The sequence below is a fragment of the Crinia signifera genome, chromosome 6 (genome assembly GCF_055691185.1).
Source record: "Crinia signifera chromosome 6, ASM5569118v1, whole genome shotgun sequence".
Taxonomy (NCBI): Eukaryota; Metazoa; Chordata; class Amphibia; order Anura; family Myobatrachidae; genus Crinia; species Crinia signifera.
In genome coordinates, this window is record NC_139222.1 from 18281512 (window position 1) to 18300021 (window position 18510).

General features: G+C 48.6%; 2 protein-coding genes across 5 annotated transcripts in view; one reads left to right on the plus strand and one right to left on the minus strand.

Moving 5' to 3' along the window:
- Window positions 1–18510, minus strand: part of LOC146010058 (uncharacterized) — a 341065-nt gene that overhangs the window by 207624 nt on the left and 114931 nt on the right. The window lies entirely within an intron of this gene.
- On the plus strand, window positions 5684–17997 carry LOC146010071 (uncharacterized). 3 transcript variants are annotated; one of them, XM_083150948.1, is made up of 4 exons: window positions 5684–5794; window positions 6896–6974; window positions 8622–8826; window positions 16072–17997. In XM_083150948.1, exons 3-4 carry the CDS (start codon window positions 8643–8645, stop codon window positions 17775–17777), a joined length of 1890 nt encoding a protein of 629 aa, XP_083007074.1. In that variant the 5' UTR covers window positions 5684–5794; window positions 6896–6974; window positions 8622–8642; the 3' UTR covers window positions 17778–17997. The 3 variants fall into 3 exon arrangements, with proteins under 3 accessions (XP_083007074.1, XP_083007073.1, XP_083007075.1); XM_083150947.1 differs by lacking the exon at window positions 6896–6974; XM_083150949.1 differs by lacking the exon at window positions 6896–6974 and having other exon boundaries at window positions 16075–17997.

The following is an 18510-nucleotide window of genomic DNA, read 5'->3' on the forward strand; positions in this document are numbered from 1 at the left end:
AAGATGGCATGGAGAGCAGGGACACAGAGGAGGAGGAGGAAGTATCAGAGGCGCATCTCTATAGCAGCCGGCAGGAAAGTGACTGGGTAGTCCAGTCGCTTTCCGCATCTCTATAGCAGCCGGCAGGAAAGTGACTGGGTAGTCCAGTCGCTTTCCGCATCCCTATAGCAGCCGGCAGGGTGACTAGGAAAGTGACTGGGTAGTCCAGTCGCTTTCCGCATCTCTATAGCAGCCGGCAGGAAAGTGACTGGGTAGTCCAGTCGCTTTCCGCATCTCTATAGCAGCCGGCAGGGTGACTAGGGACAGATACGGCAAAGTAACTGGGTAGTAGACTCCAGTCGCTTTCCGCATCTCTATAGCAGCCGGCAGGCAAGTGACTGGGTAGTCCAGTCGCTTTCCGCATCTCTATAGCAGCCGGCAGGGTGACTAGGGACAGATACGGCAAAGTGACTGGGTAGTGACTTTCCGCATCTTTATGGCAGTTTGCGGTATATGTCCATATGCCCATAAATTCACCTCCCCCATAAACAGGTGAGGTGGGGGGAGGTGAGTGCTTCTTGTGCTGAACCATAAACATGGGGGCGGGGAGGTGAATGCTAGGAGAGATCATGTAGCTATGGAACGCCCACATGGGCGTTCCAGCTTTGTCAGTATAATCGCAAGGACGGCAGCATATCGGTCGCGAACGTGCGTACACACTGCACTTTTACCCACAATACAGTGGATTAGCTCTGCAGGAGATGTTGTGGTGTAATGTCCTGTATTAGCCGACCCCCTACACCCCTGGGGGGGAGGGGAGGAGGCGCTTGACTTCAGTTGCATAGACATCACTCCTTGCAAGAGACAACACTAGTGCAATGGTACTGTAGCCAAATCAAGTCCTCTTACTGTACAGTCTACCAACACTTCATGAACACCCACAGTACAGTAGCTGGGACACTGGTGTACTCGTTACTGACTGACACATTTATTTATTTACAGTTTCTTATATAGCGCAGCAGATTCCGTTGCGCTTTACAATTGTAGACAGTGATAAAACAAACTGGGTACTGGGTAGCAACAGACAGACTTGGAGGTAGGAGGGCCCTGCTGCAAGCTTACAATCTATAGGGACACATTATAAATGTATAATAACACTTTTACGTTAAATAATCTGGTTTTATTAAATATCACTCTACAAAATATTGGAATGGAAGGGAAAAAAAAGGATGTCACTGTAATCGAACCCAGGCCTCCAAGCATGAAGAACCGCGCAGCTAACCACTAACCTACGCAGCACATTGATATGTACAGGATGTGGAGTGCTGCTCATACAATCAGTGGCATCTGCAGCCCTAGCAGCGAAACACAAATCCCTGCATCCCTTACATGGATTAGCGCTGTAATATAATGTATTGTACTTTTGTGTACTGTAGGTCAAGTCTGGAAGGGGAGGAGGCGGTTGCCTTCAGCTGCATACTGTACACATTACACATTACTGTTACACATTACGGCTACGTGAACAGCTTGTAGCCCTTTTGCTCACTCCTACGGCCACGAGCGTCTCATTTCCTACGAGCGGCTCATTGTGCACGAGCGTCTCATACTGTAAGCGCGCTCTTTACGGCGAATAGCGGGATACCACTGGCACATCACTCCGACTGTAGCTTGATGGAGCATTAGCCACCCAGTGGTGGCGGATTGTATTACATGGCATGCTCCCACACCCCTTGGCGGGCGCCAGCGCCAGGAGAATATCGATGCACCAGAGCCTCCGCCATGACGGCAAAGATGAGACCCGGTACATCTGTACCCCTACTATCCAAGTGGGCATGGAGTTGGATATAAACCTGTGGCAAGCGTAGCCCGAAGCATGGCGAGCGGAAACACAATACCGTCCACTCGTGGGGCTCGCTTCGCTCGCCACGCTTCGCTCGCCACGCTTCGGGCTCGGTGGCTCGCTACGCTCGCCACAGGTTTATATCCAACTCCATGCCCACTTGGATAGTAGGGGTATGAAAAGGACCCCTTTTTCCCATTGAATTCCATGTTAAAATGGACTCAGTCCATTTTAACATTAAATCCTATGGAAAAATCGGGTCATCGCATCGCATCGCATGCGATATGGTCGTATGCGATGCGATGCGATATCGCATCGCATCTAATTGTATGCCTTAAGTTAAGGCATACAATCAAAAAATCGGCAGCCCAGATAATACATAAGTACCATCCCCTCTTGTTATGCCATATATTAGAATCTCAGGGCCAGATGTATCAAGCTTCAAAAAGTGATAAAGCGGAGAGTGAAAAACAACCAGCCAATCAGCTCCTACCTGTCATGTTACAGGCTGGGTTTGAAAAATGACAGGTAGGAGCTGATTGGCTGGTGGGGGTAGATGTAGGCAGTGAGGGTTGGGGTTAGTCATGATCAGGGAGGGTTAGGGTCAGGCTGCTAGGGGGTAAAGGTTAGGGTCAGGTGGCTGTAAGGTAGGGTTAGATTTCCGGTGGTAGGAAGAGCAGGTTAGCTTACTTTCTGAGCACGTCGGGATTCTCTGTGCAGTATTCAATGCCACTCGCCGCGGCCGGCGAGGTGGCTAAACAGCGAGGATCGCAGAAAACCAGCGATCTTCGCTGTTTTACCCCCTCGCCGCCGCTCACCCTATTCAACGTTCCGGGGGAATCCTCGCCATCATAGGACGGTGAGGATTCCCCCAAACAGCGAGACCCGCGGCTAATGCAGCGAACCCACTGTATTTAGCCCCGAGTCTCGCTGCTTCTGCAGCCGCATACGCCGATTCCCCCCTCGCTCAAAAAACGGAGCGAGGGGGAATTGGCGTATGAGGGGGAGAGTTGAATACTGACAGGGCGAACGGTGACAGCGAACAGGAAGCCCTGTTTGCTGTCACCGCTCGCCCACAGCATTGAATAGACCCCTCTGTATCGGTATGCCGGGTCGGTCTTTTGACTGACACCTGTAGGGATATCATATATATCCCTACAGGCTTTTAGTCACGCTCTATAACCTACTGTAGCAGGTGCGTTATCCCATCCAGGAAAAATGTCTGAGGAGTCTACATAAATAGGCTCATTATAATGATTGCACCTAATTAAAGTTCTATACACATATATGATTGCAATGTGTGGCAAAACAATACAATAAAAATGTATTTCAAAGGATACTTACATATCCAATAGAAAGAAAGCACTCGGAGACTAGGTAATCATGTAGCAAAAATACACTCTGTATTAAGGTTAAGCGCTTTGGGAAGCTTACTTCCATCCTCAGAACCACATACAGCCATAATATTAACAAGCATGATCCAGCCAGTCCATTAAATACCAATACATGGATAACCATTGAAACATGGGGCCAGATTCTCTAAGCTTCAAAAGTGATAAAATGGAGAGTGATAAAAAACCAGCCAATCAGCTCCTGTCTGACATTTTTCAAACACAGTCTGTGACATGGCAGGTAGAAGCTGATTGGCTGGCTATTTATCACTCTCCATTTTATCACTTTTGAAGCTTAGAGAATCTAGCCCATGGTCTGCTTGCAGGAGGCTTACATCAGGGTTTCCCATACTGTGGTACTTGTAGTCTTCCTGGAATATTCGGGGGATACTTTCACCTGCAATTACATTCCAAATAACAGTTTTACATAAAACTTCTTTAGAACAATATAGCAGAAGGTTGCTGTTATTTATTTAAAGCATTCAGCTGCAGTACATGACAACATACTTGCAGGGCAGGCGACAGGGGGGGTCAAAGGGGACACTTGTACCAGGCCCCAAGCTTGTGAGGGGCCCCAAGGCTCTGAGGGGCTCAGGGGATGTAAGCATGGCTGCGGCAGTGCTGCCTTAGCAATAGTTTATAAAGGTGCTGTCTGCTCACCTGGCTTCCTGGAAGGAAATTTACATGGACCCCAATCCAGTAACCCCCTCAGTCTGGTCACCTGTCTGGCTACCAGTGACATCACACAACACAGCTAATCATAGGACGAACCAATGCTGCACCCTCCCATCTGCCCTGTCCTATTATATTGCATAGTGAATATTAATTATATTTTTTTTCTAAAATTAAAAAAAAAACAAACACATTCAATGTTATTAAAATCTGGGTGTGTCATCATTGGGGGGGCCCCAGGGATATCCGTGTACCGGGCCCCAAGATTTCTGTTGCCCTCCCTGACGCTCCCAGACCCCCTCACCTCCCCAGTCAGGAGAAATCTTGGGGCCCGGTACACGGATATCCCTGGGGCCCTGTGTTAGTAATAGAGATAAGAGTGATGTCACTGTGATTCTCCCAGACCCCCTCACCTCTCCAGTCAGGTCCCTGTGTCAGTAATAGAGATAAGAGTGACATCACTGTGACGCTCCCAGACCCCCTCACCTCCCCAGTCAGGTCCCTGTGTCAGTAATAGAGATAAAGTGATGTCACTGTGACGCTCCCAGACCCCCTCATCTCCCCAGTCAGGTCCCTGTGTCAGTGATAGAGATAAGAGTGATGTCACTGTGACGCTCCCAGACCCCCTCACCTCCCCAGTCAGGTCCCTGTGTCAGTAATAGAGATAAGAGTGATGTCACTGTGACGCTCCCAGACCCCCTCACCTCCCCAGTCAGGTCCATGTGTCAGTAATAGAGATAAGAGTGATGTCACTGTGACGCTCCCAGACCCCCTCACCTCCCCGGTCAGCTCCCTGGGTCAGTAATAGAGATAAGAGTGATGTCACTGTGACGCTCCCAGGCCCCCTCACCTCCCCGGTCAGGTCCCTGTGTCAGTGATAGAGATAAGAGTGACATCACTGTGACGCTCCCAGACCCCCTCACATCCCCAGTCACGCCCCTGTGTTAGTAATAGAGATGAGTGATGTCACTGTGACGCTCCCAGTCCCCCTCACCTCCCCAGTCAGGCCCCTGTGTTAGTAATAGCGTTACATGTGACGTCACTGTGGCAAATATATTGCCTCTGTATTATATCAGCTCTGCCCCTGTTAGCACATTAGGCTAGAGTGCCCCTTTCAGGGATGGCACCTAGTAGCCTTTACAATCTCCCGTAGCTTTGCCACTTGTTACCATGGTGATGTGTGCCACAGTCTCTGCTCTCCTGCCAACCTGTTGATTACAATGGGAAGAGAGTTGTCCATAAACCAATGCTGCCAGCAGGGCGGCGCTAGGCTCACATAAGACACAGGCCGGACACTGTGAATGGGGTATTATTTCTGATGTCTCCAATCTTTAATCACTCTCCCCTAATAAGTGAGGGCCCTGTGATATACAGGGAGTCTGGCTATGAAGAAGACCCTTACTTCTAGTCTGGCCCCCGCTATGAGGAATTGCCCTAATACCATAGAGAATGCCCAGGATAGGGCAGGACACACACACTGCTGGCAGCTGGTAACAACTAACAACTCTACGGCAGAGGGTGGGATATACAGCTATGATGTCCCCGCTCAGCCACAGCCCCACAGCACACACGTGTAAGGCCGGGAGGCGCCGTGTCCCCAGCAGCAGCAGCAGCTCCCGGGCGTTACATAGAGACTCACTGTATATTAACATTACTGGCTGTTTGCCATCTCTCTCCCCCCTCCCCCGTCTATGGAGACACTCATCCGCCGCCGACCGCTATCACACACAGTACTTCCTGGTTATGCGTTCCAACCGTCTTCCGGATTGTGCGTTCCACCGTTCTGCGCACTCGCTCTGGGCCCAGGGATGTTTCCCGTCAACGAACAGCCCCTCCCCCTCCTCGCTTCCGGGGGCGTCAGGCAGCCGCAGCAGGGTGACTCGGTGAAGGTGGATCGGCAGTAATCTACCCGGTGAGTGGGTGTAATTCCCGGTGCCCATGACCACAGTGCAGCATGCCATGTATTCCCTATCGCACTGTCTCATATGGTGCAATGGTCAAAGCTCATTGACCACTGCATTCCTCTTATGTGATGTAGCTAGGGTGCAGTTATCAGCTCTGTGTATATATATATATATATATATATATATATATATATATATAATCGTTGTATATGTGTGTGTGTATACACACACACACACACACGCGCGACCGGGGGTCAGATTAATAACGCTTACATCTCCCCCGCAGTTTACTAATGAACCCATGTAGTGCCTCCTGTTCCCCGCTTGCCATCCACTTGTGTGGGCGCCCCCAGTCCCCACGCATTGTGTGAGTGACAGCACGCCCCAGAGACAGTGTGACAGCGTGCCTTTGTGTGGAGAGTAGGGATGGCTATCGTTGCCATTGCCATCAATGGCAATAGTGCAACTGGTCATATATTGTGTTAGACTGATTGGGGGCGGGGCTTTGTGGGTGTCGTGCCCTGGCACTTTGAAGGAAAAAAAACACCATTGATTGAGGGAAATAATTTTGGTTCTTCTCCATCAATGGCAAAAGTATTTGACATCGGCCATAAATCCATCCATCTACTGCAGCTACAGAGTAACGATAAGTACCTGCACCAATACACCTGTGTACACTGCCTGTGATATACACAAGCACCGCTATATACTCTGCCAATGCCACAAGCACCGCTATATACTCTGCCAACGCCACAAGCACCACTATATACTCTGCCAACACTGCAAGCACCGCTATATCCTCTGCCAACACCACAAGCACCGCTATATACTCTGCCAACGCCACAAGCACCGCTATATCCTCTGCCAACGCCACAAGCACCGCTATATCCTCTGCCAACGCCACAAGCACCGCTATATCCTCTGCCAACGCCACAAGCACCGCTATATACTCTGCCAACGCCACAAGCACCGCTATATACTCTGCCAACGCCACAAGCACCGCTATATACTCTGCCAACGCCACAAGCACCGCTATATCCTCTGCCAACGCCACAAGCACCGATATATACTCTGCCAACAGTTTTTCACTTAACGGTTTCTCATGTCAGAGTTGCCAGCACTGATAACAAGTTGCGGGCTGCGGAGGAGGCAGCGGGGAGGATCCGGTGTTGTGTCCGGCAGCGTCAGGTAATCACATCTAATATTACTGTTATATTATATACAGCTATTACTGTTATATAGGTGGCGCAGACTGTGGTGCTCTGTGATTATAATGCAGGTGGAGCAGACTCTGGTGCCCTGAGAGTGTTATATAATATGTGTAGATCAGAGTCTTGTGCCCTGTGACTGTGATACCAGACCCACATCATTAAAAGATGAAAACGTGAATGCTTTCAATACGATGATCATAATGAAAGCATAATATAGCAGTGAGAAGGGCTCTCTAGCATAGGGTGAACGTGTCCTGACCATATCTGATCGATGAGGTCTAGATGGAAATCACGTCTTCGGCCACTAATGGTGGGACGTGTGGTGTTAGATGCCTGAGCATAGGCTAGATCGTCAGTAACAGAAGATCGACGCAAGTAAAAGCTCGATGGGAACGTGGTAGACAGCGACAAGATCGACACTAGTTTTTCATGATTTTTTTGGGTATAACCGACGTGGTTACCATTAATGAGATCGGTTATCGGCTTGCTGTAAACTGGACTGTTTAAAGAAACCTCTGTATGCTTTAAGTCTCCTGATTAATCAGTGAGTACGGTACGCACCCTAGATCACTTTCACTCCATTTGGTACATATTTGATATCAATCACATTTGGTGAACCCGTTAAAGATACCGTTACACACTTTGATCACATCACTGCATTGTGAGTTTTGGTATGATATTTTTCTCTGGGAAACCCTTCACCCCATCAAATTCATATTTTATTTTGTGTCACTTATACACATTTTTTGTTTGTTTTTTTCATTCTGAGAAAATCTTATCACTGGACACACAAGTCTAGCGCCTTCAATTCCTCATTGGTCCGGGAGTACTTGCAAGCGAGGATTACCGAGTGGTCCTCCTTTTGGAATTGAGGCTGCAAGGACTGATAGCACCTTGGGACTTTTCTACATTTTGTCGTTAGGATTTTTTAATTGTCAAGGCACACCATCAGACCCCCACAGGGAAAAAAACGAAACCTATTGGCCCCCATATATATTTCCAGCTACTCGCTTCTGTACAGACTATACTGCACGAACCCTCAACGCTGACCGTGTAAGAAGCAGGTTAGCGGGACACTGCTCCCTGCTTATCCCCATCACGCACACAGACTATATATACCCCCAGCAGCCCCAGGAAAAAGGACACACCTACTGAGAGACATAAGCCCACTTGGGTTTATGGTCAAAAGGGATCTGTTGATACCGTGATTCCCCTAGGGGCTCTCAGCAGCGGTACTCAACGGGCTGATCTTTCCCACCATCCCCCTAAGCACATTGCATTTTGTATTGTAAATATTGTATCACGCTTAACCCAAATAAAACACTGTATACACCCAACAACACAAACTCTCTTTACTTTAATCGCACCAAGGCAGCGCTTCAGCCCACCTCTCTCTTTCTTTGCATGACCCACGGGACACCCCTGAGGCTAAGCAGCGCCAAAGCACACCCCAGATGGGAGCGCAGTATACCCACCTTTACCATTAATAGTTTTGACCTAACGTCCGTTTCCTAGTGGGGACGCGGACGCGCCTAGACATGGAGATAATTTGCCAACTAATAGAAGCCGAAGGTACATTTAGAGAAAAAAAAGATATGTGAGTGATTTTATTTTTTTTAATTAGGGAGAAGATCTGTCTGATATTATGTGGGAAGATACAGAGGGAGAAGAAGATACGGATGTGACTGATATTAAGGCAGAAGATACAGAAGGAGAAGAGATGGATGTGACTGATATTAAGGTAGAATATACAGAGGGAGAAGAAGAGACAAATGTGACTGGATATCAGCAGTGTAAGGAGGAGGAAATTCCTACAGATATCAGCACAGGTGAGTAATAATCACTTATTACAGTGTCACATATTCTCCTTGTTCTGTCACTACAGCAGCCTCTTATCCTGCACCCTCCTCTGTCACTACAGCGGCCTCTTATCCCGCACCCTCCTCTGTCACTACAGCAGCCTCTTATCCCGCACCCTCCTCTGTCTCTACAGCCGCCTTTTATCCTACACCCTCCTCTGTCACTACAGCAGCCTCTTATCCTGCACCCTCCTCTGTCACTACAGCAGCCTCTTATCCCACACCCTCCTCTGTCACTACAGCAGCCTCTTATCCCACACCCTCCACTGTCAGTACAGCGGCCTCTTATCCTACACCCTCCTCTGTCACTACAGCAGCCTCTTATCCCGCACCCTCCTCTGTCACTACAGCGGCCTCTTATCCTACACCCTCCTCTGTCACTACAGCAGCCTCTTATCCTGCACCCTCCTCTGTCACTACAGCGGCCTCTTATCCTGCACCCTCCTCTGTCACTACAGCGGCCTCTTATCCCGCACCCTCCTCTGTCACTACAGCGGCCTCTTATCCTGCACCCTCCTCTGTCACTACAGCAGCCTCTTATCCCGCACCCTCCTCTGTCACTACAGCGGCCTCTTATCCTGCACCCTCCTCTGTCACTACAGCGGCCTCTTATCCTACACCCTCCTCTGTCACTACAGCGGCCTCTTATCCTGCACCCTCCTCTGTCACTACAGCGGCCTCTTATCCTGCACCCTCCTCTGTCACTACAGCGGCCTCTTATCCCGCACCCTCCTCTGTCACTACAGCGGCCTCTTATCCCGCACCCTCCTCTGTCACTACAGCGCACCCTCCTCTGTCACTACAGCGGCCTCTTATCCCGCACCCTCCTCTGTCACTACAGCGGCCTCTTATCCCGCACCCTCCTCTGTCACTACAGCGGCCTCTTATCCCGCACCCTCCTCTGTCACTACAGCGGCCTCTTATCCCGCACCCTCCTCTGTCACTACAGCGGCCTCTTATCCCGCACCCTCCTCTGTCACTACAGCGGCCTCTTATCCTGCACCCTCCTCTGTCACTACAGCGGCCTCTTATCCCGCACCCTCCTCTGTCACTACAGCGGCCTCTTATCCTGCACCCTCCTCTGTCACTACAGCGGCCTCTTATCCCGCACCCTCCTCTGTCACTACAGCGGCCTCTTATCCTGCACCCTCCTCTGTCACTACAGCGGCCTCTTATCCCGCACCCTCCTCTGTCACTACAGCGGCCTCTTATCCCGCACCCTCCTCTGTCACTACAGCGGCCTCTTATCCCGCACCCTCCTCTGTCACTACAGCGGCCTCTTATCCCGCACCCTCCTCTGTCACTACAGCGGCCTCTTATCCCGCACCCTCCTCTGTCACTACAGCGGCCTCTTATCCTGCACCCTCCTTTGTCACTACAGCGGCCTCTTATCCTGCACCCTCCTCTGTCACTACAGCGGCCTCTTATCCTGCACCCTCCTCTGTCACTACAGCGGCCTCTTATCCCGCACCCTCCTCTATCACTACAGCAGCCTCTTATCCTGCACCCTCCTCTGTCACTACAGCGGCCTCTTATCCCGCACCCTCCTCTGTCACTACAGCGGCCTCTTATCCCGCACCCTCCTCTGTCACTACAGCGGCCTCTTATCCCGCACCCTCCTCTGTCACTACAGCGGCCTCTTATCCCGCACCCTCCTCTGTCACTACAGCGGCCTCTTATCCCGCACCCTCCTCTGTCACTACAGTGGCCTCTTATCCCGCACCTTCCTCTGTCACTACAGCGCAGCGGCCTCTTATCCTGCACCCTCCTCTGTCACTACAGCGGCCTCTTATCCCGCACCCTCCTCTGTCACTACAGCGGCCTCTTATCCCGCACCCTCCTCTGTCACTACAGCGGCCTATTATCCCGCACCCTCCTCTGTCACTACAGCCGCCTTTTATCCTACACCCTCCATTGTACATACATATACAGGTTGAGTATCACTTATCCAAAATGCTCGGGACCTGAAGAGTTTTGGATAACTGATCCGTATTTCAGAATGTTTTTATATTTCAATAATGTATCTTGAGGTATCCAGCATTTATTTTGTACAAACACATGAAATACACACACACATATATTTTATTTGTGCATAAAACATGTTTTCAAACATGAAAGAAAGTGTGTGTACTATCTCAGGTACTGAATGTGAATGCCAAGCAATAATTTTCTTGCACATATTTAGTGTCCGTTACAGATCATGTCCCCAGCAGTGCCCGTTACATATCATGCCCCCAGCAGTGCCCGTTACATATCATGCCCCCAGCAGTGCCCGTTACATATCATGTCCCCAGTAGTGGCCGTTACATATCATGTCCCCAGTAGTGCCCGTTACATATCATGTCCCCAGTAGTGCCCGTTACATATCATGTCCCCAGCAGTGCCCGTTATATATCATGCCCCCAGCAGTGCCCGTTACATATCATGTCCCCAGTAGTGGCAGTTACATATCATGGTCCCCAGTAGTGGCAGTTACATATCATGTCCCCAGCAGTGCCCGTTACATATCATGCCCCCAGCAGTGCCCGTTACATATCATGCCCCCAGCAGTGCCCGTTACATATCATGCCCCCAGCAGTGCCCGTTACATATCATGTCCCCAGCAGTGCCCGTTACATATCATGCCCCCAGCAGTGCCCGTTACATATCATGCCCCCAGCAGTGCCCGTTACATATCATGCCCCCAGCAGTGCCCGTTACATATCATGCCCCCAGCAGTGCCCGTTACATATCATGCCCCCAGCAGTGCCCGTTACATATCATGTCCCCAGCAGTGCCCGTTACATATCATGTTCCCAGCAGTGCCCGTTACATATCATGCCCCCAGCAGTGCCCGTTACATATCATGTCCCCAGTAGTGCCCGTTACATATCATGCCCCCAGCAGTGCCCGTTACATATCATGCCCCCAGCAGTGCCCGTTACATATCATGCCCCCAGCAGTGCCCGTTACATATCATGCCCCCAGCAGTGCCCGTTACATATCATGCCCCCAGCAGTTCCCGTTACATATCATGCCCCCAGCAGTGCCCGTTACATATCATGCCCCCAGCAGTGCCCGTTACATATCATGCCCCCAGCAGTGCCCGTTACATATCATGCCCCCAGCAGTGCCCGTTACATATCATGCCCCCAGCAGTGCCCGTTACATATCATGCCGCCAGTAGTGCCCGTTACATATCGTGCCCCCAGCAGTGCCCGTTACATATCATGCCCCCAGCGGTGCCCGTTACATATCATGCCCCCAGCGGTGCCCGTTACATATCATGCCCCCAGCAGTGCCCGTTACATATCATGTCCCCAGCAGTGCCCGTTACATATCATGCGCCCAGCAGTGCCCGTTATATATCATGTCCCCAGCAGTGCCCGTTACATATCATGCCCCCAGTAGTGCCCGTTACATATCGTGTCCCCAGTAGTGCCAGTTACATATCGTGTCCCGAGTAGTGCCCGTTACATATCATGCCCCCAGCAGTGCCCGTTACATATCATGCCCCCAGCAGTGCCCGTTACATATCATGCCCCCAGCAGTGCCCGTTACATATCATGCCCCCAGCAGTGCCCGTTACATATCATGCCCCCAGTAGTGCCCGTTACATATCATGTCGCCAGTAGTGCCCGTTACATATCGTGCCCCCAGTAGTGCCCGTTACATATCGTGCCCCCAGCGGTGCCCGTTACATATCATGCCCCCAGCAGTGCCCGTTACATATCATGCCCCCAGCAGTGCCCGTTACATATCATGCCCCCAGCAGTGCCCGTTACATATCATGTCCCGAGTAAATTCTCCATATGCGGATGACCAGAGGTTATACATCTTGATAAGAGGGATCTATCGCACTTGGTGGAAGGTAAAATAATTCCCCGTGTTCAGATGACTAAGCCACTAAACGTCCTGACCAGTCATACACCCATTCAGGGCTGACCAGGTGCAGATCTTGTTACCGAGGTCACTCGCTGTGAAGGAGATTTTTTGTGTCATCTTGGCTAAACCCCTCCCCTGTATGTTGTCAGGCACCTACAGTATGTGAAGCTGGTGTATGTGCCATTCCTGACTGTCCAATGTCCAGCAGGGAGATGGTTAAAAATCCCAAGGGTGGGGGCTGCTGTGGCTGAGGGCTATATCTGTCCCTTTCACCTGGACATGAGGGCGCAGCCAGAATTTGGTCAGAGAAAAGCCAGAGGTCACTAAGAGGAGTATCATAGGAGTAAGCGAAGTATTGTCAGATGGACCAGATCAGAACACAGGGACTAACACAGGGACTATTACAGAATGGAGTGTGTGGCACTGGGTAGTGCCTACAGACAACCTTTTATAGGGAGTGGTACTGCTGCCACCAGACCCAGTAACAAGGAGTTGGGCCTCAGCTCGCTGACTTAGTAACCAGCCAGTGGTCAGGGCTTTGTGGCTCTATGTACGTAAGACCCAGGATTTGCACTGAATGGATGACCTGCTGGGTCTGCAGGATAACAGCAGGAGAGGCTGGTTAGCCTGTGATCAGCATTATCAGGTGGATCACTGTATGCTGCAGGTTAATATACAATCTCTATATTGGTGGTGTAGACAACTTGCCTCAGGTTGCCACAAAGTAATCTAATGCAACAGTGTTGCGTAATAATTTAGTAACATCCAGTAAATAAATTGTTGCTGCTGTAAGGGTTGTAATAAGGTAGAATGAAAGAAGGGGGATATAGAGAGTGAAATGAATACTTGAGTTATGCCCCTTTCAGACCGCACTTAAAAAATGCTATTTTTCCGATTTTTAACCGTTTTAAAACGGTAATCTGTGTGGTCTGAAAGGTGCAGAACCACTTTACCGTTTTAAAAAAGCAGTTGTTTTTTTAAACGGTGAAAATGGAGGGTCCTACCCGTTTCAGACCCGAAAATGGAGGGTCCTACCCGTTTCAGACCCGGTATTTTGGCATCAATATCGGGTCTGAAACGGTATTTAGGACCCAGCCAACGAGCAGACTCAGCGCAGTGAATATTTAATGAGTGCTCATGAAATATTCACTGCGCTTCACCCCCTGGAGTCCCCCGCGCGGGTTAAAACCCCCCCACCTAGGGCTAACAGCCCCCCAATGTGTTTAAGAAACCTCCCCCCCCCCCAATGTGTTTAAGGAACCCCCCCCCCCATGCAGCCGGTACCTCCTGCGTTGAGGATCCCGGCAGTATGTACGGATGCTCTTATTAAAAAAAAATGTCTTTTGGAAAATGGCTGCCCCATAGGAAAACCTGTTCTTTCCTATGGGGCAGCCATTTTGCGAAAGTCACTTTTTTTTTTTTATAAGCGCATCCGTACATACTGCCGGGATCCTCAACGCAGAGGTACCGGCTGTAGCATTAGATGTTACTCAAGGAGTGGCTGCTGCCTACGCATGTGACAGTATTCAGTGGATGCGCAGTTGAGCGGACTCCAGGAGTGTCACAAGTATAGGAATTAGAGAGAAAGAAGGTTTCTGCTGTTGCCAGGGGTAACCAATTTGGCCCTGTTGTGCATGAGACAGTGCAGAGTCAAAATTGAGGCCCCTGGGAATGAGAGAACCAATAATAGTAGTGTAGGTATCCAGTACAGCTCACTATAATCCCTGGTGTATGGTGCTGCCCGTTGTGTACAGTAATAGTAATAGCACCCTGGTAGTGGGGTATAGAAGGAGGTTTTAGGTGCGTTTAGGCATATGGTCCTTAAATGTCCTTAGTGTAGTCCCTGTTGTCAAAGAAATGGCATTGTAGGGAAAAAAACATATGGGTCCAAGAAAAAGTCAAGAAAATGAAAAGACTTTAGAGGTTCTAGTAAACACTCAGAAGAGCAGTATTTAAAGGTCCCTATTGTAGGAATCCTGCAATTGGTGAAGCAATTTTGTTTAAATAACATGCATGTATTTCATGTGAACCCCGGTCTCCTGTAAACAGCACTGGGCTAACGGGGTGGAGATTAGATTATCCTGTACAACATTTGTGATCATAGTCATATCTCACTGTGTAGGGGCGGAAGAGACACTTTAAGCAGCTACAAAAATGGTTTGTTAGAGTTGCTAGGTACAATGGCGGGCGTAATCGCCTCGTGCCTCAATATAAATTAACCAGTGATATCTCCCTACACTTGAAGTCGCTACAGTGATGATTGTATAGAATTGCTAGATGTAATGGTGAAATAGTCGCCAGGTAAGTGCCGCAATGGCTGCTGAACTCACGGACCGGGACCCCAGGTAGTCTCTATCGGTCAAGATTGCTGGGTATGGAAACGCGCGTCACCGGGAGCCGGCTTGTTAGATCAGGAGCGGTAATCGGCTGCTGTGCTGGACTGTATAGTCAGGTGGGGAGATGCACGTATTGCCGAGCGCCGGTTATCACGGTGGATGCGGTGATCGGCTGGCGGCCCTGGAATCTCCGTGAGTATGGCAGAGTAAGCGGTCAGCCCGGAGCCCAGTACTCTGCTTGGTCTCGCCCGGTGTAGAGGTAACAGTCTGCGTAAGCCGGCTGTAAGGAGAGGATCAACTGACCGACCAGGAATCTGTCGTGGATACGGTCAAAAGATCAGCGGGAGTGCAGGATTGCTGGTCAAAAGGGATCTGGATGTTGGAGCAAGTGGGGCGAGAAGGTGCCCGCTGTGTTCCGAGACGTTCGTTTCACGTATGGCTTTCTCAATCGGAGTACAGGTGTGACTGGCTTGTCATTATTTAAATGATCTCTAGCCAATCCTGAGTAGGGTCAGGTATGAGGTGGGGAGGGGCTTTCCGGAATGACTGATTGGGCTAAGGTGGATAATACTTAAATAAGTAGCGTAGAAGGGCATGCCAGCTTGCCCTTAGGACCAGGTTTGGGGCATCCCTTATGCCTTCCCTTTATGGTCTTTGTTTCTGTTCTGTTATATTACTGTTCTCCTTGTTAGGATTGTTGTTCTCATTCCTGATAGTGTTTATCCCCTCTCCCCTGTTCTTTACTCCTATTCTGTCTTTAGGGGCTTTGTTAGGCAGAATAGTGACACCCAGTCTTACAGTTCTCTTACACTGCCCGGCTCCCAATACCTCAGTGTCTCCCAATGTACTAATATAATAAGGGTTACCTCGTCTACATAAATCCCATTATTTGCTGCATGATATTTAGTACTGTAGGAAAGTATTTATAACGGAATAACTTGTACTCAGTAATAGTATGAAATGGGTGAGGGGAAAGGGGAAGAGCGATATCTCTATATCTGTATGTTATTTCCAGCAGATGGACACAGAAGCAGGAATACCTCGGAGGGACGTCTTATTCTGTCTCCAGATTATAAAACAGAAGATAACATCACACAGGATTCTCCAGAAGACACCTCCATTACCCTAAATATACAGCCAGTGCCTCACAGTGCAGATAAATCACCTGATACCTATAACCCTGAGGACTGTTCTGATAACTCAGATACAGGTGCTAACAGTTTTATCTGTTCAGGATGTGGTAAATGTTTTGTAAATCATTCCATTTTTATTACACATCAGAGAATTCACTCATGTAAGAAACCATTTCCATGTTCTAAGTGTGGGGAATGTTTTACCCAGAAATCTCACCTTCTCCTACATGAGAGAAGTCACACAGGAGACACAATCTCTCCCTGTTCTGTAGATGACACAATCACCCATCAGCCAGCTAAGGATGTTGTAAAGCCGTTTCCATGTTCAGAATGTGGGAAATGTTTCAGCGATAAATCAACTCTAGTTATACATGAGAGAATTCACGCAGACGAGAAGCCATTTTCATGTGCTGGGTGTGGGGAAAGTTTCAGAGCAAAAGCAGCTCTAGTTAAACATGAGAAAATTCACACAGATAAGAGACAATTTTCATGTGCGGAGTGTGGGAAATGTTTTACATCTAAATCAGTTCTCATTATACATGAGCGAATTCACACTGGAGGGAAGCCATTTCCATGTGCTGATTGTGGGAAATGTTTTAGGGATAAATACTCTCTAGTTAGACATGAGCGAAGTCACACAGGTGAGAAGCCGTTTCCATGTGCTGAGTGTGGGAAATGTTTTTCTAATAAATACTTTCTAGTTACACATCAGAGAACTCACACAGGAGAGAAGCCATATCCTTGTGTTGAGTGTGGGAAATGTTTCAGTGAAAAATCATCTCTAGTTAGACATGAGAGAATTCACATAGAAGAGAAGCCTTTTTCATGTTCAGAGTGTGGGAAATGTTTTAAATATAAATCCTATCTAGTATCACATGAGAGAAGTCACACAGGTGAGAAGTCATTTCCATGTGCTGAGTGTGGGAAATGTTTCAGTGAAAGATCATCTCTAGTTAGACATGGGAGAATTCACACAGGAGAGAGGCCATTTTCCTGTAATGAATGTGGGAAATGTTTTACATATAAATCACATCTAGTTACACATGAAAAGACTCACACAGGTGAAAAGCCATTTCCATGTCCAGAGTGTGGTAAATGTTTCAGTGAAAAATCATCTCTAGTTATACATGAGAGAATTCACGCAGGCGAGAGGCCATTTCCATGTTCTGAGTGTGGAAAACATTTCAGAGCAAAAGCCGCTCTAGCTAAACATGAGAAAATTCACACAGATAAGAGACCATTTTCATGTGCGGAGTGTGGGAAATGCTTTACATCTAAATCAGTTCTCATTACACATGAGCGAATTCACACAGGAGGGAAGCCATTTCCATGTGCTGAGTGTGGGAAATGTTTTAGAGATAAATACTCTCTAGTTAGACATGAGCGAAGTCACACAGGTGAGAAGCCGTTTCCATGTGCTGAATGTGGGAAATGTTTTACCGATAAATACTTTTTAGTTATACATCAGAAAAGTCACACAGGCGAGAAGCCATTTTCATGTGCTGAGTGTGGGAAATGTTTTACAGATAAATCCTATCTACTTAAACACGAGAAAACCCATACAGGTGAGAAACTATTTTTACACTGAAATCAAGTTTTGGTAAACATCAGAGGAATTCAGACAAGGGAGAAGTAATTCTCTTGTCCTCATTACGGAAAAGTATTATATCTTAGTCAAAGTCACATCTTAACCCTTTGCAGTCCAATTTTTTTTTTTTTTGCAATTCAAACAGTTTGTTTTAAATGTTTAAATGAACTGTAAGTTTTTGTTTTTATTTTATTAAAATTGGTCTGTATTGAACGTCGAACAGTGTTAATGTTCCTATTTTAAAGTGACTCACCATTGGATCTGCTATTAGTTCTAGGGCTGTGGAGCCTGACTAGATGTTGGACTTGAAAGGGTTAAACAAATTTTCACAGACTTCCGCAGGTGTAAACTGAGGGTATGTCACTAAGTAGTTTATCTTACAGGGCTTCAGTGGCGTAACTATGCCTCCGCAGCCCCCGCCGTGGCTGGCGCAGAGTAACTATAGGCGCCGGCTCCTGCTGATAATGAAAACTGACACTTAGAAAATGGCTGCCCCCGTATTGCAGACAGTTTTGGCAGCCATTTTCTAAGAGTCACTTTTCATTATCAGCCGGCGCCAGGAGACTGGACGGGACAGTGACCGCAGATGCGGCTCTGTCAGGTATGGGCATGGGGAGGGGCGCCGAGGGGAGGGAGAGGGGGAGGGGGGGCGCAAAATATATAGTTACGCCACTGATGGGCTTTAAAACATAAATACATTTAAACTTCCAATAAAAATGATTCCAGAGACTTA

Excerpts from the sequence above, each read along its gene's own strand:
- LOC146010071 (XM_083150948.1), top strand. The coding sequence starts at position 8,643 with ATGTGGGAAGATACAGAGGGAGAAGAAGATACGGATGTGACTGATATT. Across the intron at positions 8,827-16,071 it reads TCCTACAGATATCAGCACAG|CAGATGGACACAGAAGCAGG; the intron begins GTGAGTAATAAT and ends TGTTATTTCCAG.